General features: G+C 43.9%; 2 protein-coding genes across 2 annotated transcripts; one reads left to right on the top strand and one right to left on the bottom strand.

Moving 5' to 3' along the window:
* The first annotated feature begins 2,261 nt into the window (after positions 1-2,261).
* On the top strand, positions 2,262-7,258 carry ankrd34a (ankyrin repeat domain 34A). The gene is made up of 2 exons (XM_084026252.1): positions 2,262-2,400; positions 4,850-7,258. The coding sequence occupies exon 2, from the start codon at positions 4,934-4,936 to the stop codon at positions 6,530-6,532; it is 1,599 nt and encodes a 532-aa protein (XP_083882378.1). The 5' UTR covers positions 2,262-2,400; positions 4,850-4,933; the 3' UTR covers positions 6,533-7,258.
* A 3,868-nt stretch (positions 7,259-11,126) lies between these two features.
* On the bottom strand, positions 11,127-24,800 carry iqgap3 (IQ motif containing GTPase activating protein 3). The gene is made up of 38 exons (XM_084026345.1): positions 24,629-24,800; positions 23,597-23,684; positions 23,159-23,315; positions 23,000-23,077; positions 22,855-22,931; positions 22,504-22,571; positions 22,190-22,303; positions 21,184-21,362; positions 20,951-21,032; positions 20,578-20,741; positions 20,166-20,253; positions 19,917-20,080; positions 19,372-19,532; positions 19,026-19,141; positions 18,782-18,942; positions 18,586-18,676; positions 18,026-18,193; positions 17,709-17,851; positions 17,373-17,543; positions 17,180-17,263; positions 16,758-16,829; positions 16,576-16,645; positions 16,238-16,446; positions 15,905-16,057; positions 15,648-15,811; positions 15,338-15,562; positions 15,001-15,141; positions 14,832-14,916; positions 14,486-14,718; positions 14,165-14,297; positions 13,981-14,083; positions 13,695-13,824; positions 13,376-13,463; positions 13,084-13,296; positions 12,754-12,917; positions 12,371-12,496; positions 12,160-12,268; positions 11,127-12,020 (listed from the first exon to the last, which is right to left on the bottom strand). The coding sequence occupies exons 1-38, from the start codon at positions 24,648-24,650 to the stop codon at positions 11,907-11,909; spliced, it is 4,908 nt and encodes a 1,635-aa protein (XP_083882471.1). The 5' UTR covers positions 24,651-24,800; the 3' UTR covers positions 11,127-11,906.
* Positions 24,801-25,038: the final 238 nt, after the last annotated feature.

Below are 25,038 nucleotides of genomic sequence, written 5' to 3'. Positions count from 1 at the left end.
GCAGGAGACCTCCACAACCCAATAAACTAAGATATGAGAGAATTGCGATTTTCCACAAATGCCACTGGTGATGTGCTACACAAAGTTGCAATAACGGCTTTTAGAAAGTACTCAACAACCACAAGAGTGACAACGCCGTACAGAAGATAATATAGTATGATTGAGCCCAAAGTTCCAATGGACCAAAACTCTGCTGTTGTCCTTTCTGAGCATCATTCACCGAAATACCCTCGCCCTCCAGCCAGATACAGCAGGGACAGCGCTCTAACTGTTATCGTGGTTCGAGAGGTTGATATACAGATGAAGCCAAACTCAGATGTGTCGATTCAAATGGAAGTTTACTGCAACAAAGCTCACAGAAAAGTTACAGATGCCAACAAAAGTTGCATCATTCGCCCCCCAAGTTAGTTGATGGGGATTTACCATTACTGGATATAGGTCATTATTGTGCAATTCCTCTCTTTGTCACGTGGTCTTCTGTTCAGGAGATTAGATACACATACCATGTCTCTAACCTCCTGTTACCAGGGAACACATAACATTCAGTAGATATGCTGCACAAGTATCAAGTTCAACTAATACAGATATTATAAATAATAATACGATACAATTATTCTATGATTATTGCAAATTTTACATCCAGTAACCATTCAATATACTATATAACCCCCCTCTGGTCTGGTAGAGGACTAGAGAGGCCTGGTGGAGGACTAGGGAGGTCTGGTGGAGAATGAGGAAGAACTTGTTGAAGACTAGCGAGCTGTTAGAGGACTAGAGATGTCTGGTGGAGGACTAGACAGGTCTGGTTGAAGATTAGAGGCCTGGTAGATGACAAGACAGGTCTGGTAGAGGACTAGAGAGGACTGGTTCAATATTAGAGGCATAGTGGAGGACTTGAGCCTGTGTGGAGGACTAGAGAGGCCTGGTGGAGAACTAGAGGCCTGGTGTGGGACTACAGAGGTAGAAGACTAGAGAGGCTTGATTGAGGATTAGAGGTCTGGCGAAGGACTAGAGAGGCCTGATTGAAGTCTAGAGGCCTGGTATAGGACTAGAGGCCTGGTGGAGGACCAGGGAGGTCTGGTGGGGGACAAGAGAGGATTCAGAGGAATAGAAGTACATTCGTAATTTACTCCTACTTTTACTGTGGAACTACTCATTAGTACTACAGTACTGTGCTGTCTGCAGGCCGAGGTCAAACTGTTTATGCTACGTCAGTAAAACCTCCATCATCCTGTGTGTGGGTGTGTGCGTGCATGTGTGTGTGTGTGTGTGTGTGTGTGAAAGAGTTGTGTGTCGCTGTGGGAACACTTCTGTAGGAATCCAGCACATCAGTTGCCATAGAAACTGTGTTTCCATAATAGCAACAGTGTGTGTGTGTCCTGCAGTATTCTATTTTTGTCATCAACACTTTCACTAATAATAATGATACCATAAATATTAATATTAATAATAAAAATAAATAAGTTATAGGAGTGATGACAGAGATAATTAGTTAAGTAGATTAATGCACCAAACATTGCTATCAGCTGATATTCGCTGCATCAACTGCCGTCGTCTCGTCAGCCAAGAGAACATTCACCGATGTTTATTCATTGTGTTGCATCAACATTGTGGTGGTTAAATGTCCTGTTGGTTATAAGGGGTGGGACTCTGACAACAGTAGCAGCTGCTGATTGAGAGAAGAAGTTGCTGAGGTAAGAAGAAACGTGGTTGGACGTTCTGTGTGATCCCTATTATATTTATGCTTCTAATCACTTTTATATTTAACTCATCTTTCACAAAAATAACTTTTTTGTTTGAAAATGACTTCACACTTTATTTATTATCTCAGTAAACATGAGTTTATAATCGATCTATCTATCTATCTATCTATCTATCTATCTATCTATCTATCTATCTATCTATCTATCTATCTATCTATCTATCTATCTATATACATATAAATATATATATACATATACATATATATATACATATACATATATATATATATACATATATATATATATATATATATATATATATATATAGACGTATACATATATATATATATACACACACACACACACACACAGAGATAGACACACAGACACACACACAGACACACACACACACAGACACACACACACACACACACACACACACACACACACACACACACACACACACACACACACACACACACACACACACACACACACGTTTACACCACCCCACGGTTGGGGGTGTCCGCCAGACCGTGAATCTGCTCGGAGCGCCTCTGACAGGAGGAGGAGGAGCAGTGTCGGTGCAGCGGCTCTGCTCTGTCACTCATTTAACAGTCGTCAACCGTCAGTAACGGACAGTAACTGTCGGTAACGGTTGGTCAGATGATGATGACGATGCTTCTTCAGCTCGGCGGTAAGAAAAGAGAAAAGCTCCGCATGTCTCCGTTTCTTCCACCATTCCTCCATCTTCATCATCATCAGCTGCTTCTGCTAACGGAGCGGATTTTAACGGCTCTGTGTGTGTGTGTGTGTGTGTGTGTGTGTGTGTGTGTGTGTGTGTGTGTGTGTGTCGGTTTACAGTGATGATTTTAACAACCGGATAAAACGCTGTGAGGTCACCAAATGTGACGGGTTGATTATGTTGATGCAGCAAAAACATACCATCTGCGGCTGTGTGTGTGTACACGCACGCGAAAACGCACGCACGCAAACACAAACACACACACACACACACACACACACACACACACACACACACACACACACACACACACACACACACTCTATATGCACGCTGCTGCTGTTGCCGTTAACTTCGCCACCGGTGTGTAAATATAGCAATCACTGCGTCAGAGCGGCGGAGTGACGTAGAAACCCGGTAAATATCCGATGTGTGCTGTGAGCTGCATTCCTCAACAGTCACACAGCTTCATCATCTTCATCATCATCATCATCATCACCATCACCACCGCCACCATAATGGTACCGTGTGACAGCAGAGACACACATGACCAGCTGGTGCAGGCGATGGCCGTTTGAATGATTAGTAATTAATAATTGTTCCTAAATAAAATACTTCCTGGTGTTTTATTGTATTTTACTTATGAGGTGGGAGATGTATCTTTTACTCCTTTGGAAGCGTGATAATCTAGGCCACTCGCTTTGATTTAGGGTTTTGAAGACGTTCCTCTCATCCAAGAGGCTTCTTCAGTTAAAACTGACTAGTGGGGAGTTTAGGTATTTAACTTCTTGGGTCGTTATTATTAATATGGTTCTGAGCCATAAAGTGAATTCACATTGGCGTGAACAAGGTGTTCGTTTCGACGTCGTTGACCCATCCTGCCACCACTGAGTCGTTAGGGTCACATGAGTGTGGATGGTTGTTGATTTGTCTAGGGACTGATCTGAGGACTATTGTATGTGGCTGATTATGTCTTATGTCAACTCGGTTGACAGATGGTGATGGTGTTATATTTACGATAAAGATAGTAACTGGTCACTTCTGTGACGTACACTACTACATCTGTGACGTAAAGAAGAACATTTTATAACTTTAGTTATGCTGATTACTGACAGTCAGTGACGGTGTTCCTTCACGCTGTGCTTCAATAATAATGCAGGGAAACAAATTCATCCTCCAGGTTTCAACAGCATTCAACCCGTCAAACACTGTATTCTAAAAGTATTTCATATGAAAATAACACATCTGGTGTCTGATTGACACTGTTTAAAAAAAAATCTCTGTTAGTTAGTTCCGAAGGAGAGAAGAAGAACATCCATATAAAAATACACAATCTTCTATCAAACAGCCGACGGGTTCAAAGTCCACCAGTGTGTCTATATATTCACTGTCACACGGAAATACAAACACTCAGCAGGTGATAACTGTGTTTGTGTAGACACTCAGTACACAGAGTACTCCAGTATTCATATTACGACAGCAGTTTACTAGACAGACAGACAGACAGACAGACAGACATCCACCCACCATGTTGCCCGGTTGGTTAACTTGGTGATTTTCTACCACCTTTGGAGGTGTCTTCCATTTTGGCCTCTGCACTTCAAGCCCATACTCAGCCCAGATGTTTCCGTACACTAGGCAAGCCTATGCTATGGTTTTGGCACTCCATGTATTATATACCTGCATCTTACACTGTCTAAGGGGAATCGTTGCACAGCCTGCACCTGGGGTCTGGTCTGGTGTGGTAGACCCCAGACTCTATTGACCTCGTGCTCAGTGCCCGTTCTTCTGTTGGCATGCTTAGTGTCAATGTGCTGACTAGGGGTGAAACCCTCCATTCATGGTGAGGAGCTTTCTTGATGTCAGTGGCCTCTAGCTCTTCCTTTGGCCAGGTTATTATACCAGCGGGATATCTGATGACCTGCAGTGTATACGTGTTGATGACTCTTATCTTGTTCTTAACCTTCAGCTGACTTCATGATTTACCTTAGTCTGTGTAAGAATTTGTCCATGGTTGACTTTCTTCATGGTTTCCATTTGCTTGTGGGACCAATGTTAGGTTTAGGAAACAAAACCTCTTAGTTCGTTTTTTAAAGCTGTGACTAACATGTCACTTCACAACAACACTTTCGGACATGCGGTGTCCAACACTGGTCTGTTGGACCCATCCCCACCACCGCACGCCAATTTGCGTACCTGTACATGAAACCAATAGAGACTGCCACAAGACTTGCCTGTATATAAAGAGCAGATAGTCTGTTTGTGACACCAAGTTGTTGAAGTTGAAATATTGAGAGCACACTTAATGCACTGACACCTCAGCCAATTATGTACCATCACCATCACCTCCTCAGTCCACTCACATGGTGGTGAACTTACCTCATGTGTGTTTCTCCTGCAGATCATGCGACTTCTCGTGAAGGATGGGCAGTCAGCGTTGAGCTAGCTTCCGGTGGACGTTAGGTCTGAGGTGAGCCGAGGGATCATGGGAGATGGAGGACCCCTGCAGACCGAGGGGAACGCTCTCCTCAAAGCCGTCTTTCAGGGTAAGCTGAGGTTGACACGTCTGCTGCTGGAAGGCGGGGCTTACATCAACGAGGGCAATGAGCGCGGAGAGACTCCCATCTCTGCCGCCTGTTTAGCAAGCTACAGCGACTCCCAGACACGGCAGAGGATGGTGAGGTATCTGCTGGAGAAAGGCGCCGATCCAAACATCCCTGACAAGAGTGGCAGGACAGCGCTGATGCATGCCTGCGCTGAGCAGGCAGGGAAGGAGGTGGTCTCACTCCTGCTGGAAAACGGAGCTGATCCCAGCCTCAAAGACTACTCCGGCTCCTCTGCCCTCGTCCACGCCATCAACAAAGGAGACCGTGACACTCTCCAGGTGCTGCTGGATGCCTGCAAAGCCAAAGGCAAGGAGGTAATCATCATCACCACTGACACGTCTCCCTCAGGCACCAAGAAGACCAAACAGTACCTCAACTCCCCCCCGTCACCAGGTATCGTGGACAAACTTTCTCCGGACTGTATGTCTCCCTCTGAGGTGGAGATCGGTACGTCCTTGCTGGAAGAAGACAAGGGCACAGATGAGGGGATCTTCAGTTTCTCTCTCACCTCGGCTTTACCTTTACCTTCGGCTCGACCTCCAGGAGAAAAGAGGCCGCCTCCACGCAAGCTGCTGAAGAGGCTGAACTCGGAGCCCTGGGGCCTTGTGGCCCCCTCAGTCCTGAGTGGGGTTCCTCAGGAGAGGGTTGATGGAGGCCTAGAGGAGGAGGGTGGCTGCAATCTGAGCAGGATGATTGCTGAGATTAATGGCCTGTCCATCACAGAACCGGTGAGACCTCTGTTGTCAAGGCGACACAGCATCGAGACCCACGACCCCTGCTCCCCCAAACTCATTGACCGGTCCTGCTCCGAGGACTATGCAGCCCTCTCTGGTGCCTCCTGGGCTGACAAAGTTCAGCAGCACCAGATCCTGTACCGTAGAAACACAGCCCCGGAGTCCCAGGAGAATGCTGGAGGACCTGGCCCCGTCACCGCCCGGGCCCTACCTCACCCCAAACTGACCAGGATGGAGCATTACGAGTCAGACACTCACCTCTCCCCAGAGTCCATTCCTGGATCTCCGGACTCTGGTCGGGTGTCTGTGGAGAGGAGGAGGTACAATGCCTCGCCTCTGTCCCTGCTTACAAGCTCCTCCAGGGAGTCTTTGGAGAACATCCCCAACTCAGTGTCCCCCATCACCATGCGCAGGCGTAACCCGGGACTGCTGGAACGCCGCGGCTCTGGGACCCTCCTGCTGGACCACATCTCTCACACCAGGCCCGGCTTCCTGCCTCCGCTCAACATAAACCCCCACAGACCCATCCCTGACATCCGGGCCAACGGCAAGCCAACCTCTCCAGTCCACTCCGGGCACAAGATCCTGGTCCCCATGGCCCCGGCCTCGCCCAAACGGGGCCCTGACTTCAAGATGAAGAAGAAGTTGATGAGGAGACACTCGATGCAGACAGAGCAGATGAAGCAGCTGTCCACCTTCCAGGAGATCCTGGCCGAGAAGGTTGTTGAATCTAACGGGGATTGATGATAGGAATGGGAGCAAAGCATGATGGGTAGCTGCAGAGACTTTTAGGGTGGTGACTTACTGTGAAGCTTCTCCATCAGATCATCACCTCACTGATGAGCTCATTTAAAACCATGTCCTGGTCTTCATGGAGGGCTGCACCAACAGGGATTGTTTTACCAAACTTGATAAAACCAGGTTTAAATTTGAGCCACAATTTTAAATGAGAATATCTGGTTCTGAGGTTAGTTTCATGGCTTAAATCAACATAAATGTAACAAGCAAAAGCAGAAATGTAGAAGTGCTACCTCAACCTTTAGCCTCTTCATGCTGTTTCAGTTTTACAATGTTGTTGCTGACTTTTAAAGCCTCACATTGTCAGGCACCTTCATCGCTGCATTCCTAATGAACCATCTGATCCCTCAGCAAACTACATGTGAATTACATTTTTAGGGAAACATATTTTGTTGTGAATTACATTTGCTCTTGATGTATCACAAAGTAGTTCCAACAAGTTGGATGGAAGTCCACGTAGAGAGGTTTGGGTGGTCAAAAAGCACAGGACTTTAACCAAGGAGACTGATGTTAGTGTCCTGTTAGAACCGAATAGTTAAATTGTGTTTCATGGGTTTAATCCAACCCATGATGTTTTTATTAAACCTAACCAAGCAGTTTTGTAACTTTTGTTTTATTTTGTCCCTTAACCATGTGTTTCAATCTGTTTGAAACTTTGACTTTTCAGTCTAGAAAAAAGTAACCCAGAGGGCCGTTTAGTTAGGATACTTCATTTTTCAAGAAACAGGGTTGTCTTAGTTAACCCAGAAAACAATCTCCGGTCGTCTGAATTAGCACTTCTAGATTTCCTTTGAGTAGCTTCATGCAGCTATAGCTAAGACGCCCAATTAAAAGAATAGACAAGGAATAAAAAACAACACATTTTTGACTCAGTTGGTTTAGCTTTTTGTGGAACCTGAACTGTTGGTTTAAAACAGAGCTAACATTCATGGATTCCCTGTTAGCAGTTTAAACACCTTCCTATCACTTATTTAAAAAAAAAAAAATAATAATAATTCAGATCAATTGAAGTTAAAATCTCGTCGTTGCAGCTCTCCTGTTTCCTCTCTGCTCAAACACAGGAAGCGTTCTGGGTTAAGAATCTATATACAACACATTCCTGATGCTTCCTCATAATTTATTCACTTCAGTCAAAAACTGATGAAACGATAAAAAGAAATCATTTGACTTGTTTGATGTTTACAGATGCACAATTTGCACTGAGGTCCATTTGTTCTAATGGTGGAGGAGGAAAACATGAACCTTCTGTTGGACCTGAAGTTTAACTGATGGACCTGAAATCTGAAGGTTGACTCTGAAAACCTTTTCATGAATGAAGATAAAATAATTTATTTTAAGCCATTTATAAGCTCCTGTTTTGATTGAAGAATGTGATAGTATGAAACTACCTACTGCGCTGTATGTACTGTAATTATCGACACACTAGTCAATTTGGTATTTCTGTGTAAATGAGTTTCTCTGAATGAATTGTCTTTAGTTTACACTTCAGATTGACGTTTGAAACATACGTCCTGATGATGTTTCTGTACTTTAACCAACATCACTTGGTAATATTTTGATCTAATTTGTGCTAAGATTAACTTAAATTAAATGTGGTTTTCTTGTTTATGAAATTCCAAAGAAGTCATGTGGATGATTTGAACCAAAACCTGCTGAGACTGTGTATATATACATATATACTGTAAAGATGCATCTGTGCAATAGAGCCTGTACTGTAATGTCAAACATTAAGCACTTCATGTGGTTCAACTCAAGAGGGTGCTGAAGGACACTTCAAGGAAGAGTCCCACAATTTCTCTGAGACAGAGAACAAGATAAATATCAGTTTCATCTCTGTGTGTCCAGAACAGAGATGTTCGGGGGTCAAGCTAGCTTTAAATATGCATAAAGACTTACAGGTGCTGAATACAAGATTAGGAGCATTAAAGTTGCCTCTCAATGGCTCTTAACATGACAACAACTGAGCCGGCAGCTTGCAGCTAACAGTGTTGAGAGCGTATGCTGTGTTTACACTAAATGGAAAGCAAATTTTTACCTGGCTTAATTGGCGGAAATTTGAACACGGGATAATTTGTGTATATTTGTATCATTTGCCCTAAATACACCAGACAGGAGGCAGGGCTTCCCTCCATGTAGACACCAACCAGGTTTCATCAATCTACAGCTGAAATAACCACTATTGCTGCTTGTGTTTTTCTGAAAGCAAGCGTAACTATTTCAACTTGCGTGAATATGAATTTCATATATTTACCTCAGTTGTATTGCATCAGTCGACGTTCATCATTATCATCTGTAAAGGCCGTATAAGGGCAGTGCAGAGCAGCAGCCATGAGCTAGCCAGTGGGGCATGCACTAAAAGGCACATGGCCAGCCGGCTATGTAAACAAAGCAAGGAGAATCTGATAACAACACACACAGAGGGAGAGTATGTTCATCCTCTGCTCTGGTAGACATTGCTATACTATATCTCTGCATATAAAATAGTTGTTGAAATATATTTATGGGTTTGGATGTTGAATCCAGCACCTTTAAAGTGTCAAGATGAATTGGTATGTCTTTGTTTCAATAGTCTTGGTGATATAGTGACAACTCACAGGGCTAGTGAGCCAGCTGGAGCGCTAACAAACTAGTCTATTTCCTTGAAACTGTTCTGTTTACATTTAGTCATCAGGATTGCTCATGTTATTTAATAAAGACTTACTGAAAAGAAAATTATAGCTCTTCATTAGCTTAATGTTCTGTTAATTAACAACTGAATCAGTATCATATCCTGCCTGCTAACAGTGGGAAACCATACCCTGAATAAGGAGCTTCAATACAACTGGATGGTCTCATACAGCTAATAAGCTACTATACCTTCATCGATGTTGGACTCTCTTTCAAATCAGAGGTCAGCTCTGACTTCTTATAGAGTGCTGCAGGCATGACGTATGTTTGTAGTACAACAGGAAGTTAGCATCACACAGAATACAAGTTTAATGTACAATAAAATTTTGTTCAGATAAGATAATCTTCACAAATAAACTACGACAGTATGTACCACTAATGTACCACTGCAAAATATAAACTTAAACTTTAAATGTACCTTTTCACTTTTGAACACTGATTGATTTGCATGACGCTGAATTAATTATAAGAGTAAGACCTAGGTTAAAAAATAAAATAAATTTTTTCTTATATAGCTATAAGACTTATACTTACTATAGGAGTTATTGCTTCACAGGCGCTAGCAGTTACTCTTTTGTTGGTTAGCATGCTAGTGAAATAGTTGGAATGTGATTTTCCCTTTGTGCTAAGCTAGGCTAAACATGTCCTGGATATACTTCTTTATTTGACACACAGAGATGAAAACATGTTACTCTGAAGAAGGAGATTTCTAGCAATGTTAAACTAAATTTTCATTGAGATGAGCGACTCTGAATATTTGATTGTTAAAGTTTGACTGCGACTATAATGTTTCAATGTTGCCTCTTGTTGTGACTTTAAGCAAGAAGATAAAGTTGATTCATGTTGGAAAAATTGCCCATTTTGATATTATTAACACAGAATTGTCTTAAACTTGATGAAGCTGAATTATGTCTGATCAAGTTTAAACCAGTTTAAAGAGGGCAGATCCATTTCATTCAGTCTTAATCAGACTGGTTTAAACGGGATAAAACTGGATCAGACTGGTTTACACAGTTAGTTAAATTAACTGGATCAGATTTCATTAAACTAGATCAAACTGGCTTAAGCTGTATTAAACCAGATCAGACTGGATCAAACTGGATCAGACTTAAACTCGCTAAGACTTGATTAAATGAGATCAGACTGATTTAAACAGGACCAGACTAGATTAAACTGGATTAATGAATCTCTGATTAGAGTTGTTTCCACTGGATCATAAAGGTTTAAAATCGGGTCAGACTGGTTTAAACAGGATTGTCTGAAATCAGACTGAATGTATTCAGCCAGATCAGACTGGTATGAATTGGATTAAACAGGATCAGATGTGTTAAATGTGAATCAGTCTGGTTTAAACTAAATGAAACGTGTCTTTACAGTACTTGAAGTTTAAACTAAATTAAAGCATTTTTTCTAAGCCTGTTAGCCGATAGAAACGTCTCTAATGATTCTGTGATTTTTCTCCTTTTGCTCCGATTGTAACTCAAACTGTGGAATAAAAACATTTGTTTCATGTTGAACACTCAAACCTCAACCAGGAGATTCTCATGGTTCAGGCTCAGCACTGATTCTTGTTCTCTTACACAATCAGTGCTGATTGGACACATGGCTGTAGTCCAAAGAATGAATAGATTCCACAGTGCTGCTATATTACAACGCAGTCCCCCAGCAGTTTCTGAAATAGTCATGAAGACAATCAATTGGTTTCACACAGAGTACTCAGCCTTCATTGCAGCTGTAGGCGGCGTCATGGACGGGACTCCTGAGGCCTTCGCAGTTTTACTGGGAAGTAGGTCGATGGTTGATTTTGCAGTAGTTTCATCTCATCTCAGCCATTTAATCAACAAACCGATCAATTCCAGTCAGATACAAAAGCTGAAGATGTTCGAATATTTAATGGGGTAAAAACATAACATATTTAAAAGTTCCCTTTCAAAATTTGACGAATAGAAAAAAACTGACAGAAAACAGAAAGTGACAGAAAATATTTACAGTTATGGATCAGTCATTAGTCGGGTATCAGAGCAGCTAAAACTACGTTGAGCAGTGAACTCTGGCCTTCTCTACGGAGTCCTGGTGGTGCCTTAATTCATCTGATCAATACTGTGATTCACGGCCTCAAAGAACCAAAATCCTTAAAAAAAGAGAGTAACTTTCATAGTTTTACATTATTAGTGATATTTCGTTTGTTATTGCTTCTTATATTTGGATTTGTAACAACAAAAATGACTCCATCAAGAAAAAAGTGATGAGAGTCGGCAACGGTACACATAAAAATGTCCGCTTTCCCTTTCACTATAATATATTTCTGGTATTAGTGACATAAAAAAGGTGACTGGATAGTAGAGAATATGTCTCGCTCTAGTGAGAATAAAATGTAGTTCAGAAGTTCACCTTTAAAGTGAGATAGTGACAAAGACGGGAGTGAAGTGAGGATGCTTCACTTTTGATATGAGATATAGAAACAGACAATGTAGTGAGACATTAAAACAGATAGGAGTGTATAGAAGATGTCCAACAATGAACCTGTGTTTGTTCTCTTGTTTAAACATGATGACACAACAATATTAAACTGAGCTTTGGCAATAATGTAGCATTAACATAAAAAAAAATGTATATTTAGAGATAGGAGTGTGAAGTAAGAACATCACTTGGATCATTTCTTGAAGAACTTCTTGTTGAGGAGGAAGATGAGCAGGTTTACGTTGACCTTCGCCTTGTCGAACATCTTCATCACCGCCACGCCTTCATACTGCAGCTGCAGCAGGTCCTGTAACACACGGCTTCGTGTTTAGCCTGCTTGAGTGAAGTGTTTAGCTTGGTTTGTATCTGGTATTTAATGTTGTGTTTAGCCTGCTATAGCTCAATATTTAGCAGGCTTTAATCCAGTATTTAGCCAGTTTCTTTACCTGGTATTTGAGCAGGAACTCTTCCATCTCGACGCCCAGGAATCTTGCTTTGACGCTGAAACTTCCTTTTTCAGGCCCAGGCACGATGTCGAAGACGACGTTCTTAAACCTGGAAGAGTTTGGTTGTGTTCAGTTCACCTGTCTTGACATGTGCTAAATGTTGTTTACGATTATGACCAAGCAAACGTGTGATGTAGCTTTGTAGTCTCACTGTGTAGCCGGCAGGTCTTGGATCTCCAGCAGAACTCCCTTCTCCTGCAGTCGGCTGGCGGTGTAGCTCAGAGCAGGAAGCTTTTTCTTCCCTTTGCCCTCTGCTGTCTTCTTATTGGTCGATTTACTGCAAAACACAACCAGTCATATTTCAACATTTCACCTGTGACATGTGTACGTGACGTGTTGAACACATAAAAACAGTAAACTTGATCCGATTGATGAAGTTGATGGAATGATGCTCAGTCATGTTTAAATGGTCCATCGAGGGTTTTGAGCTTCACCGCGAACCACAATAATATGAATACCTGTAATGATAATAATAATGATATAACGATAATAATAACAATGATGATCATCATCTGACTGTGTGTGTGTGTATACCTTTTGGTGGTCAGGTTGTCCAGACAGGAAGTGATGTAATGTCTGTAGTAGTCCACCTGCTCACTGTGGAAGCTGCTCTTTGTCTGCAGGCTGCTGAGAGTCTGACGGAGTTTCTGCAGCTCCGCCCCCCGACGCTGACGGTGCAGACGCTGCTGACGGATGTCCTATATGTGTTGAATGTTACAGCATTATATCACTGAGAAACATGGAATCTGTTTGTCTGTGTGTTCCTCTCCTATCCCGAGAGCCGCTCATCTGATCTACTTCACATTTAGTGGGTGTTTCGCTGTGGAAACGAGCGAGTGCAGTGTCAAATGCGTGTTTGGTCACCTTGGCGATCATCTGCAGGATCTGGTTTTCAGCCTGAGATGGCCTCAGGACTCCGAGCCCCTCCAGACGACGAAGACACCTCAGAATCTTCCTCTTCTTCTCCTCTAGACTCAGGTTACCGTTGGCGACCAGTGACTGGTTCCTCTTCATCTTCTCCGGAGTGCGAGCGTCCTGCAGAGCACGCCGCTGGATCAGCCAATCATGACACGCTTCCTGTGGAGGTGAAGAAGAGATGACTAAAGTTCCTCTGAAGCTCAACTGTACCTGTCTGTTTGTGTGTGTTTGTGTGTACCTGGTTATGTGACACAGACCCTCTCAGGATGTCACTCAGAGAGTCACCTGACTGAGTCCTGATGACGTCAATGATCAGCTGCTTTGTGCTAAAAAAAAATTAAATTAATATTTATGAGTATAGAAGTACACCGCCGAGTATAGAAGCACACATCCTAAGTCACCTGAGCAGGTGAAGCTAGCAGGCAAACATGCTAAGTCACCTGAGCAGGTGAAGCTAACAGGCAAACATGCTAAGTCACCTGAGCAGGTGAAGCTAGCAGGCTAACATGCTAAGTCACCTGAGCAGGTGAAGCTAGCAGGCTAACATGCTAAGTTACCTGACCAGCAGTCCTCTGGCGTCCGGTGTGTCGTTGGACTCGTTGAAGATGTCAAACTTGTTGGTGAGAGTCAGAGAAACCTCCATCTTGCCGCTGTGAGACTCCGATCCTGGATCTGCCGAAGACTCCCCTGAAGAGCAGAAAGCACAGACGTTAGATCCTGGTTCACAGACACTAGGTCCTGGTTTACTGACACAAACTGGTTTGTGCTATATATCCAGACTTCTCTTGTCCACTCAGGATTCTATGCACAACTGAAAATGTGTGGTGGTATTGGTTGTAGTACCAATGAGTTCCTGCAGGGTAGGGACCGATCCAAGGTCCTTCAGTAGCAGTCTGAGGGGGTCTGAGGGGTCCGGACACAAAACCTCCTGCTGCTCCAACAACAACTGAACAGAATAACACACAGGGTAAGGATGCACGTTTAGGTCCAGGTTTAGACTCGGACCAGGTGAAGAATCTATGCAGACCTGGTGCATGTTGATTAGCTCACTGATGGAGATGTAGATGACAGGTTTGTTGACGATGAGCAGCTCTGAGTATTCATCCATATTGAATCTGTCTTCTGGTTCAGGAACATCGCAAACAGATAACAGGAACTTCCTGTCAAACACAAACAGGATGTTTCTTCTCCTCACAAAAAAAAAGAAAAAAAGAAAACAGCTCTGTCGAGAACAAACGTTCCAGTTTAAGTTTAATGTTCTAAGTTGAATTTAGGTGGAAGTAAATACAGTCCGTCTTCTGTGCAGGTTGTAAATGCAGATCTCAGGAGGCGCCATCAAGACTCTGACCTGAACTTGTTGTGGGTCTGGCTGATGTACTGGTTCAGAGCTCTGACGTGGTAGCCGTCTCCGTGGAAGTGCTTATTGGCGGCGGCGTGCTGCAGCATTCGGGCGATGGAGCCCAGGATGTGACGCTGCTCTGGCTGCAGGGTGGAGCCGGCGGACTGGTCCACCACGTCGAAACCATCCGGAGCCACGATGGCTGGGTTCATGTAGCGATAGTAGACCAGGTTGCCAACAATCTATATATATATATATATATGAAACATATTATTTATAAACCAGTTTACACCATATATATGGAATCATTTCCAAAGGTCACAATATACCAGGTTTTATCAATCCTGGATCTTACCTTGTAGAGTTCTTCGTCACTGACTTCAGGGAACTTTGCCCTCAGAGCGTCCCTGAGAACCTTCGCCGTGTAACGTAAACCATAACTACAACAAACAAACACACAACACACAACATGAATGGGATGTCTGCGGAAGTGAACCGGTGGAGGTGGACAGGTGGAGACCTACGGCAGTTTGTGGAGGTTTGAGGTGATGGCCTTGAGGACTCTGTCCGTCAGGTTCTTCAGGTTGATGATGGCGACGTCGATGCGTCTCTGGACTTCAGGGTGACTCAGAGCGTCTGCAGGCGAGACCTCGTATGGCAGAGAGCTGCAGGAACACAAACGGGTGAGACAGGGAGGGAAAGCTTTATCATGGACTACACCTAGTCGCTATGACGACCGCTATAATCATACGTGCGATGATGTCGGGAACACGAGCAGGTGAACTGTGACCCATACGGCTTCCCATAGACCGTTACATCTACAGTCCTGCAGGTGAATAAGTGTGCAGCCTCTCTTCAAACCTCTTGTGTCCGGTCTGGGTCTCCGTTTGGTTGATCCAGGTCTTATAGACGTCCAGTGGGTCTGTCCTGATGCTGAGGGTCCGGTCCAGCAGGATGTCCTGCAGAGCTGGACCCAGGTACTCTCGCAGGGCGTTCTGACCGCGAGCGTGACGGTAAAAGTTCACCAACATCTTGATGACGGTGGGGTTACCTGTGACCACGTCCTGAGGTTTCTCCACCTTCAGTCTGATGACACGGATACAGGTTAAGACACAGTGACAGGGGCTCACGGTGTGTGTGTGTGTGTTAATGTGTGTCTATTGTGTATCACCTGATCTCGTATCGCAGCGCCTCAGTAAAGAGTTGCAGCAGCAGGAAGGCGTCTCTGCAGTCGGAGCCGTAGTTAAACAGACTGAATACCAACATCTCCATGAAGGAGTTGGAGCGACTCTGAGGCATCAGGAAGATCAGCTGAGCCAGGTACAGAGGCTGAGTCTGGAGCGACGGGAGACACGGGGTTAATATGTCCAGATACAACAGGTGTGTGTCTGACCTGCAGCAGGTACGACAGGTGTTCGTGTGACTCACCTGCATCAGGTAGAACAGATGTTGGTAAGCCTCCAATTTATCCCTCCTCTCTCTGCTCAGAGCCTTTAGCCCTTTACTTCTGCCCACGTCCATCATGTCCGAAAGCTGCTCCTTGTTCTTCTTCGTCAGCTTCTTACAGTGGGACACCACTTCCTTTAAAAGGGAGCGGCTCATTAGCGCTAACGAGGACACAAACCCTAATGAGGCAGACTGGGGAAGGGTTTGTCATCTGGCGAAGAATGACCTCTTTAGAAGCGAGTGACCTGCAGTGTGTAGCTAGTTCCGCGTTAAGCGATTTACATGTTATGCAGCGAGTTGTGAGTTACGCGTTACCTGCAGTGTGGCTTTGTTTCGGACCAGCAGGCCAATCTTCAGGTCCATCAGGTCCAGGTCTGCCTCCAGCTGTCGGTTGAAGCGGATACTTCTCACCACCTCCTCCCTCAGACGCAGCTGCTCGGCCTCCTCTCTGATGTCAGCATCGCCCAGGTCGAGCAGGTGTACAAACTTCCTCACCACAGACAGTGGGGGCGTGGCCGAGTGCACTGTGAGACAGGTGAGAGAGGGGCTTAATAATGACATTGATCTCTACAAGCTGGAAACTTAAAATGAATAAGGTTTCATGACACCCACTGTTAGACCAATCACAGGCAGTGCCTCGTTAGTAAACTTACCCAACATCCTGTACTCCCCTCGCGCTCTGTTGGCTCTGAAGAAAGCCTGGATCTTTATGACAGCGCCCACCTGTGGACACAAAGTTACTGGACACTCAGGAGTATTCAGGGGGGAGAAAAATGTCCTGAATTACAGTGACAGTATCGCAAGTTGTGCCTGATCTGGGATCAGGATGACTCACATGATATCTGAAGAAACGCAGTCGAGCCCGATATTTTCTCCTCACCAACCACATCTTTACAAAGGACTGGATCTGTTAATCAATCATGTTTATTGTCATCAAAAAGCATCAAAATAAAGTTTATCATTTTTTACACAGATGTCAAGGCTAAGCCACCAGACAGGGTGGTACCAGCTTTGTCTTATTTAGAGCCAGGAAATCCCTTTTTTGACATTTCATATGCTAAACAATAATTAAAGAATAATATGGATAAGCCGTCGGCCATGCTGATCAGGGGTGTATTCCAGAAAGCAGGTTGAACAAACTCTGAACCCTGAAGTCTGAGTTGACCCAAAGTATCCCTCTTCTCAGGGTTAACAAACAAAACCTGCTTTCTTGAATACACCCCAGGTCTTTATTAGTTACGATGATTTGGGCGTTACCTTGACAACAGCTCTCCAGTTCATGCAGAGAAACTGCAGCCGATCTCTGTACGCCCCCTGCTGGACAAACCTCCTCCAGTGAGACTGAAAACAGACAGGAAGATAAGTGTTCAGTATACACCAGTATAATCCAGTTAAAAATAAACTATCTCACTATCTTCATATATAAATATCTACAGGTGTTTGACCTCACCTGGATGACGATGACAGCGGGTGTCTGACTGGACAGGTAACGTCGTCGAGCCTCCACCTTCTGTCTGAGCAGGAACCCTCGACTGAATGCCTGCAGACGAATGATGAGGGCATCTCTGCTCCTCCACAGGGCGCTGCGACTGTGCGAGCTCGAAACACAGTTGACTACTTCCTATTGGGGGGGAGACATGGCGTCGCTGCTGCAGACCGATCTAAGGCAGTTCTCATTCTGAAATGTTGTCTTTGACATGTAGAAACAAGGATCTGATGTCCTCAGGTGGGACTGTACCTGGTCGAGAGACCTTGAAACTGCCCTCCGGCCCTACATGCGTCTCACCTGTATCTGGTGTCGGTCGAGGAACACGCTGTTGTGTATGAAGCCACTGGGTTTCTCCCAGGTTCCCTCCAGTCTGTTCAGATGGAGGTAGTAAAAAGAGTCGTCATCCAACCGGACTCGAACCCAGGGACTCCTGTTGTCTCCTGAACACATGGTCAAAATTAATAATTAGCACCTCCAAGGACAGAAAAACCTGGCCAGAGCCATTATTATCTTCATTATCTTCATTTGGAAGTCAGATCACGGGAAGATAAACTGAAGACACAGAAACCGAGACTACTGAAGACGTTGAATGAAGCAGTTACAGTCTGTTGTACCTGTGTGCACCCTGTCTGTGATCAGACTGTAGAGCTCCCTCTGATAAACTGCAGCGCAGGACTGAACGACTCCCTGCAGCTGAACTTCAGGTAAAGTCAGAACACGAAGAGTCTGGTTCACTTTGTTCTCCTTCACAGCCTGATTCACAGCAGCCAATGACAGACACACTGAGCGCGCGCGCGCACACACACACACACACACACACACACACACACACACACACACACACACACACACACACACACACACACACACACACACACACACACACACACACACACACACACACACACACACACACACACACACACACACACACACACACACACACACACACACACACACACACACACACACACACACACACACACACACACACACACACACACACACACACACACACACACACACACACAAAAATCAAGGTTACAAACAATTTACTTTGTTAATTAGTAGTGACTGCAAGTATTTAACTGGAGCAGAATAAAGAAATGCTATCAGTTAAAGAAATAAAATCTGGAGAAGCTTTGATCAATAAATGATCTGATAAGGGACCTACACTTCAGAGCTTTCTGACTCTGCTGATTGGCTCTGCTCACTGCTTCCTGGATATCAGCCACCCACAGCTCAGCTCCTGGGTCTCCGCTCACCTGATTGAAAGGGTGACATTCAAATTAACTGAGTGTTGATGGTTTAATATCAGCATTTTGCGCATAGCTAAGGTGTCTGAGGTGTTGGTTTGAATCCCCGATTACCTGAGCTTTGTTTTGCCTCTTTCTGGTCAGCAGGGTGAGGTACCTGCGGATGTTGGCAGGCAGAACCTCCTCCACACCACAGGGCAGCAGCAGAGCAGACAGCAGCTGCTCAGAGTCTCCTCTGATCACTGCCTCGTTCACCAGACAGATGGATAGCAGCTCTGGAGGTCAGAGGTCACACAGAGGGGTCAGAGAGGGCTCACATGGTTCCTAGCGTGGATATGTGAAAGAGTGTTCTGCTTACGTTTGTGCTCGTCCTTCACCGAGTTGTTGACAGAGTTGATTCCTTCCTGCAGCTGATTCCATGTTAGCAGCTCTCTGCTCACCTGCTGCTTTATCCCAACCAGACACTCAAAGTACCTGACGATGACATCACCAACAACCTCCTGTTACAAACTCATTTGTTTAGCTTTTAGTTAAGTTTATATACACTGCTCAAATATGTCGGTTAAACTTCAGGGATATCAATCTGTCCATTGAGGCAGCACGAGTGATTGTGAATCAATTTCAACTGCTTTGGTGATATTTGGGCCGCTAAATCTTCTCATTGGGAACACCTAAATAGTCCGATGGCTGTCCGAGAGTCGTACCTGTCCAGCAGGGTGGGGTCCACATCAGAGAGTGCTGCAGACGGACTGAGCAACGAGGAGCTGAACTGCTGTAGATGCCCCACCTGTATCCCCTGATTGATGAGAGCCACAGCTGACAGCATCTCCACGGCAACAAACAGCTCCTCCTGCTGCAGCTCCGACTGGCGGAAAAACACGCAGGAAACACACAAAATGATTAAATATTATGTTAATGCTGCTGTTACACACTGACCTGATTTACATGTATTGATTAAATGAAGTCTGAGGTAACTTGTCACTGTGTTTCACCAGCAGAGGAGCAGGAATCTTTAGGAGGACCTGAACTATCAGTGACTATTTTCAGTTCCTGCCTGGTCCCTAAAGAGTAACTGGTCTCTGGTCCCTAAAGAGACTGTGCCCCTCCCCCTCAGAGTCCTGTCGAATCCCTGGTGCCCTATCGAGTCCCTGGTCTGTGCCCAAATGATTCTGTGGTTCAGGATGAGAACTTTGGCCCTGCTGGTTGATATAAATATAACTAAACCTCTCAGGTGTCTATGCAGGTGTACCTGTGCAGTTTGTCTCTGCAGCAGCTGAAGCTCTCGGTGATAAAGATTTGCAGCAAATGGAAACACTTCTGGAAGCTGGAGCTCAGAGGACATCAGACAGCTGACGGTGCGTCTGGGATCGCCGAGACGCAGCGTTTCGTTAACGCTCTGCAATGCTGCATGCACTGACACACAACACACAAACATTAATTACACTTATTCAACGGAGAGTTAAAGCAGTATTAGACTGGACTGGGACAGATGACCTACTGTTCTTGGCTCTCTGAGCCTCCTGGTTGGCGATGATCACACCGTCCTGCAGCCTTTCAGGCTCCAGCGGATCAACACAACCCTCATCCTGGGGTCAAAGTTCAAACGGGATCAAATTAGACATGTTGTGAGAGAAAATCTTTACATCTTAACACACCAAATTATTTTGTCAATCGGATAAAAATCTGGTATCTTAAGACTTTAAACATGTTTTAGGTCTTAAGTCTGACACTCGTATTCCATATATATCATCAAAATACCAGCCAATGAGATGGAAGCATTAGTTAGCAGTGTTGAGGTTAATCGGGGGGGAAAAATAATAATAATTTTATGTCTTCAGATTTCATCCCGTCTGTGATAACACAATAAACTACACAAAGTACTCTCCGAGTACAAGTATGCGTGTGTGTACCAGTGCCCTCTGCTGACGGTCTGCCGATAGCTGGTCCAGGTACCAGGGTCCGTTTTCATTATGGAGGCCCCTGATGGCCAAACATGGCAGCTGCAGAGCTGAGAGGAGAGAGAGTTCATCTGCACAGTCCAAAGCTTCGTCCACCTGCTCCACCGCTGAGTGGACTGAGAGAGAGAGAGAGAGAGAGATCATCAATAGTATTAATATTAATCAGTCTGATCAAACAGTCACACAGAACCGATTGATTTGCTAATCAATTCTTTATTCTATGAAAAAGCCTCAATGTCAACTTAAAAGGTTCTATTTTCTAGAAAGCTTCAAATGAAAGTAGAGAGGTCTGATGAACGTTCGGATGTCTGACGGTGAAACTCACCGTTGACAATTTTGATGTTGTTCTGGATTTCTTTCTGAGTCAGAAACTCTTCATAGATGTCCTTGTCCTCTGTACCTCCAGACTGAGACAGATAGACACACAATTAACAACAACATAACGCAGTCACAGACGGCAGCTGTTAAATAATAAATAAAAGAGGGAACTGGCTTTCAGACAGTGTTCTGGTTGGACAACCAGACTTCCCTCTGAAAGGTCCGAGATCTGACTCTCACCCTGTTGGATGCCTGCTGTTTCTTCTTTGCTTTGGCCTGCCGCAGCATTTCCTGATAGACACTCATCAGCACTTCCTGTAGGTCACTGAGCAGGGCATTCGGGTTCTTCAGAGCCGCCGCTGTGACCTCCACCTGACCTCTGTCCACCGCCTCATTAATGGCAATCACTGCTGCGTGGCCTGATGCGGGGGGGGGGGGAGATGCAGGGTAACTGGCGGCAGTCGAAAAGTCAAAAAAAGAACGTATTTTCCGAACCACTTTCCCTCGACCTCGGGGGAAAACATCACAAGGTCAAGGATAGATGAGAAGGACTCATCAGGATTTAGGAAAAGACGGCCGCAGTGCTCAGCATCGGACTGCCCCTTTCACTAAGCTACGTCATTATAAAGCAACAGGAGATGATTTACAGCTAATTATTGACGCAGGGAAGCAGTGGTGAAACTACAACGATGGACTACAAAAGCGCATCGTCCATTTCTCCCCATGTTGTTGGTTCTATAAATAGCTTCAGCTGACCGGCTTCAGTTTCAGCAGCTCCTCCTCCTGTTGCTGTCAAACATTACTATCAGTATAGTAATATAGTAATTAGTTGCTTATGTACAAATTTTTCGTTTTTAAATTTGCAACATGATTAAAATAAATAAATACAAATTAAATGGAATTGTTGTCACTGTCCACTTACATTTATCAACACAATTCCAAATACTAAATGTCTGCATGAAAGTAATTGTTAAATATGCAGGATATATTATAGGGAATATCATGTTTTCATCAACGGCCGAGTTGTGCGTAACTTTAAATGTTGCTATCGCAAGGAATTGTGGGGCGGTGTTCCCTCCTTTCCTTTGGTGTTTCCTAGGCTAAAGGAGATATGAAAGGAAGCAGTGAAACACCTTTCCTAAGCAGTTAGAGGATTCAAACAGCTCTTATAGTGGCTGCCACTTCTGAGGTAATTTATTCCTGGAACCTTTTTAAGCTCACAGCCAATCAGCTTGTCCCTTTCTACCTGCAGCCTCGTCCACTGACAGCTCATTGGCCAGGATTCCTCCGATCTTGTTGAAGGCCGGCATCTGGATTCCGTATTTATCCAACTCCAACTTCATGTTGTTGATCTCCTCATCTAAACACACACATAGAGAAATGTTAATCATTATGTATATCAGCCAATAGTATTTTCATTAAAACCTTGACATGAATAAAAATTATTGATAAAATTCACTTAACTCAGACATTTCTCTTTCACAATTTTGAAGAACAAAACCAAATAAACTGCCAAAACCAAATAAAGTGTGTCTGTCTGCCAGGTTGGGTCATAGTCACCTGTGAACTTGACTTTTCCATCGAGGTTGTGGATCTGAGGAGCCAGACCCAGTCTGTACAGGTACAGGCTGCAGACAGACAGGTAGGTAGGTAGAGAGACAGGGTGTTAATCTATCTTCAACACATCTTGTGTGCATCAGTGTCTGCAGTGTTTCTGCACCGTTTATACTAAACTTTGCATCATATGCAACCCGTTGATGCATACAATGGTGGTCTGAGCGACTACAGGCTTTCCCCAGTCCATCTCTGTACATCTTACACGTGGAGTGATAATTCTGCAGCAAAAGGGCAGCATGAAAGAGGCTATAGAGATGGAGACAGCCAGGTGTAGACTCAGACAGGTGGTCTCACCTGAGTGCGTGGATACAGTAAACAGCTCTCGGCATGTTCTTCTTGTCGTACACGTCTGTAGTTTCTGGGTAGAAGATCTAAAAACAACAGTTGGTTACTGATCTGTTCAATATTCTGATCAGTTCATTTTAGGCTGCTCACTGACCGCCGGTAGTCCAAGTGACATCATGGCGTTCCTCCAGTGGTTGATGTTGTCAGTGTGACGGAACTGAAGACCCACCGCCTGATCAGATCAACAACATCTGATTAATAACAGGTTCTGTGTGTGTGTCTCACTGTGTGTGGTATTGTGTGTATGCGAGACCTGGTATCGGAGCTGGTCTGGGTCGTAGATCTTTTTCAGAGCGACGGCTTTAGAAGCGAATCGATGACCCAGTTTTGCGAGAACGACTCCGTTCCTCAGCGCCTCCTCGAGCTCAGTGGGAGCGGGAAGTACTTCCCCCAGACATGCCTCCATCCACCTGGCACAGAGTGATGTCACACAGGATCAGCTTTATTGGCCAGGTAGGTATGAACACATACAAGGAATTTTACATGCTTTCATGAGACAAATAAAATAGAACAAAATAAAATAAAACTAAATAAATAGAACAAGGAGAAGCAGAAGTAAAAAAGAACAAAAAGAACAACAAGGAGGACAAGCAGAATAATAAAGATGAACCAAAAGGACAAGAAGATTAAGCAGAAGAAAAAGAAGACAAAGAAGGAGAACAAAAAGAAAAAGATGTACAAAGGTACTGACCTCTTAGCCTCCTCCAGCCTGCAGAGGTACTGATAGGCCACATTCTGGACTCTCTGTTCATCCATCTGCTCTGCTGTCAGACGCTCATCTGGGTTATAGAAACATACAATATCAATTTCATAATGTTCAGTGTGGTAAAATGAGTTGTTTTTCATAATTCTCCAATCTATTTCTAAAGGTTGATTCAGCCATGGTTGTAATGAGTATTTTAATGCTATTCATAGTGGAAACTCCATTTAATTTTATTGTGTAAAATAAAAAGTTACTAAAAAAAAAAAATCTAACCGACAAGAGGAGCCAGATTTGTAAAACAATCCCAGCTGATGATTTTGTATATGTTGCATCATCACACAGCTTGACATACCAGTATAAAAAACAATGCAGAATCAGCATCATCAGGCGTAACATCAGAAAAAAAACACATTTTCTCCTAATTTATGACTACGTTAGTTAAAATGTCCTGTCTGTCATGCATCAAAAATATTAGCCTCCTAAAAAAAATCCAAGTGCAGTGATTTTGGGAAAATATCATGAATTGTGATTATTTTGGATTCATTTTTTTGCCATCATCCAGTGCTAACTTTATTTCACGCTAAACTTCTGTATAAAACCTCAACATGTCAGAGAGACAGACGACAAAACATCTTCCTGTTTCTTCAGATTAACCATATAAAACACTATCAAGAAAACAATGACCCATAGTTGAAGCTCTGTTACTAATAATCTGAAGTGATATGAATATAATCTAATAAAAACAGTAAATGAATAATTGTAATCATGAACTGTTCTTACGTCACCTGGTAAATAACTACTTGTGCTAAAGATCTAATCGTTTTTTGTACATTAACAATAAACAAACCACTGTATGGTTTCTCTGGCGTTTCCTTTGGTTTAGTCCAGTAAACACGTGATGGAAACGTTAACAGGTTAAACCAGCAGCTAGAAGATATTAACAGCATGCGTCACAGTTAATAATAACTCAATAAAAACGTCAGTGAAACAAACACGAAGAAGTTTAGAAAGAACACTCACAGCGTCCGGATGAATCCGCCATGTTGGCTCCGTGTCTCCGTCCTACAGCGGGTCTAACAACTCTTTACGTTTCTTCTCGGTGAGTTCACTTTTTATGTAAAAAAAATACCTCCGGTTTAAATTCAAACCGTGAAGACATGTAAAACTCGGCTCCGTGTGTAACCGACCGCTGCTCGGAGCTGCTTCCTGGTTAAAGTTTGAAAGCTCCCGCCGCCCTCCGATTGGACGAATGCCCTCCTCCCATTGGCTGTTACGTTCTCGCGTTGGATTGTGGTCCAAATCTTTTCCCCTCTGTCATTACACTAACGGTTATGAGTAAACATGCAATAGGTTTGTTGTGGACATTGTTGTCTTTATGAAAACAGTGGAACATGTTTTTTTATTAATTATAGAAAGTTAATACAGATTCT

This window comes from Eutrigla gurnardus, assembly GCF_963514095.1.
Source record: "Eutrigla gurnardus genome assembly, chromosome: 14".
NCBI lineage: Eukaryota > Metazoa > Chordata > Actinopteri > Perciformes > Triglidae > Eutrigla > Eutrigla gurnardus.
This window is presented reverse-complemented; position numbering and strand designations above follow the sequence as displayed.

Excerpts from the sequence above, each read along its gene's own strand:
- ankrd34a (XM_084026252.1), top strand. The coding sequence starts at position 4,934 with ATGGGAGATGGAGGACCCCTGCAGACCGAGGGGAACGCTCTCCTCAAA.
- iqgap3 (XM_084026345.1), bottom strand. The coding sequence starts at position 24,650 with ATGGCGGATTCATCCGGACGCT. Across the intron at positions 23,316-23,596 it reads AGGCTGGAGGAGGCTAAGAG|GTGGATGGAGGCATGTCTGG; the intron begins GTCAGTACCTTT and ends ACTCTGTGCCAG. Across the intron at positions 22,304-22,503 it reads TGGAAAAGTCAAGTTCACAG|ATGAGGAGATCAACAACATG; the intron begins GTGACTATGACC and ends GTGTGTGTTTAG.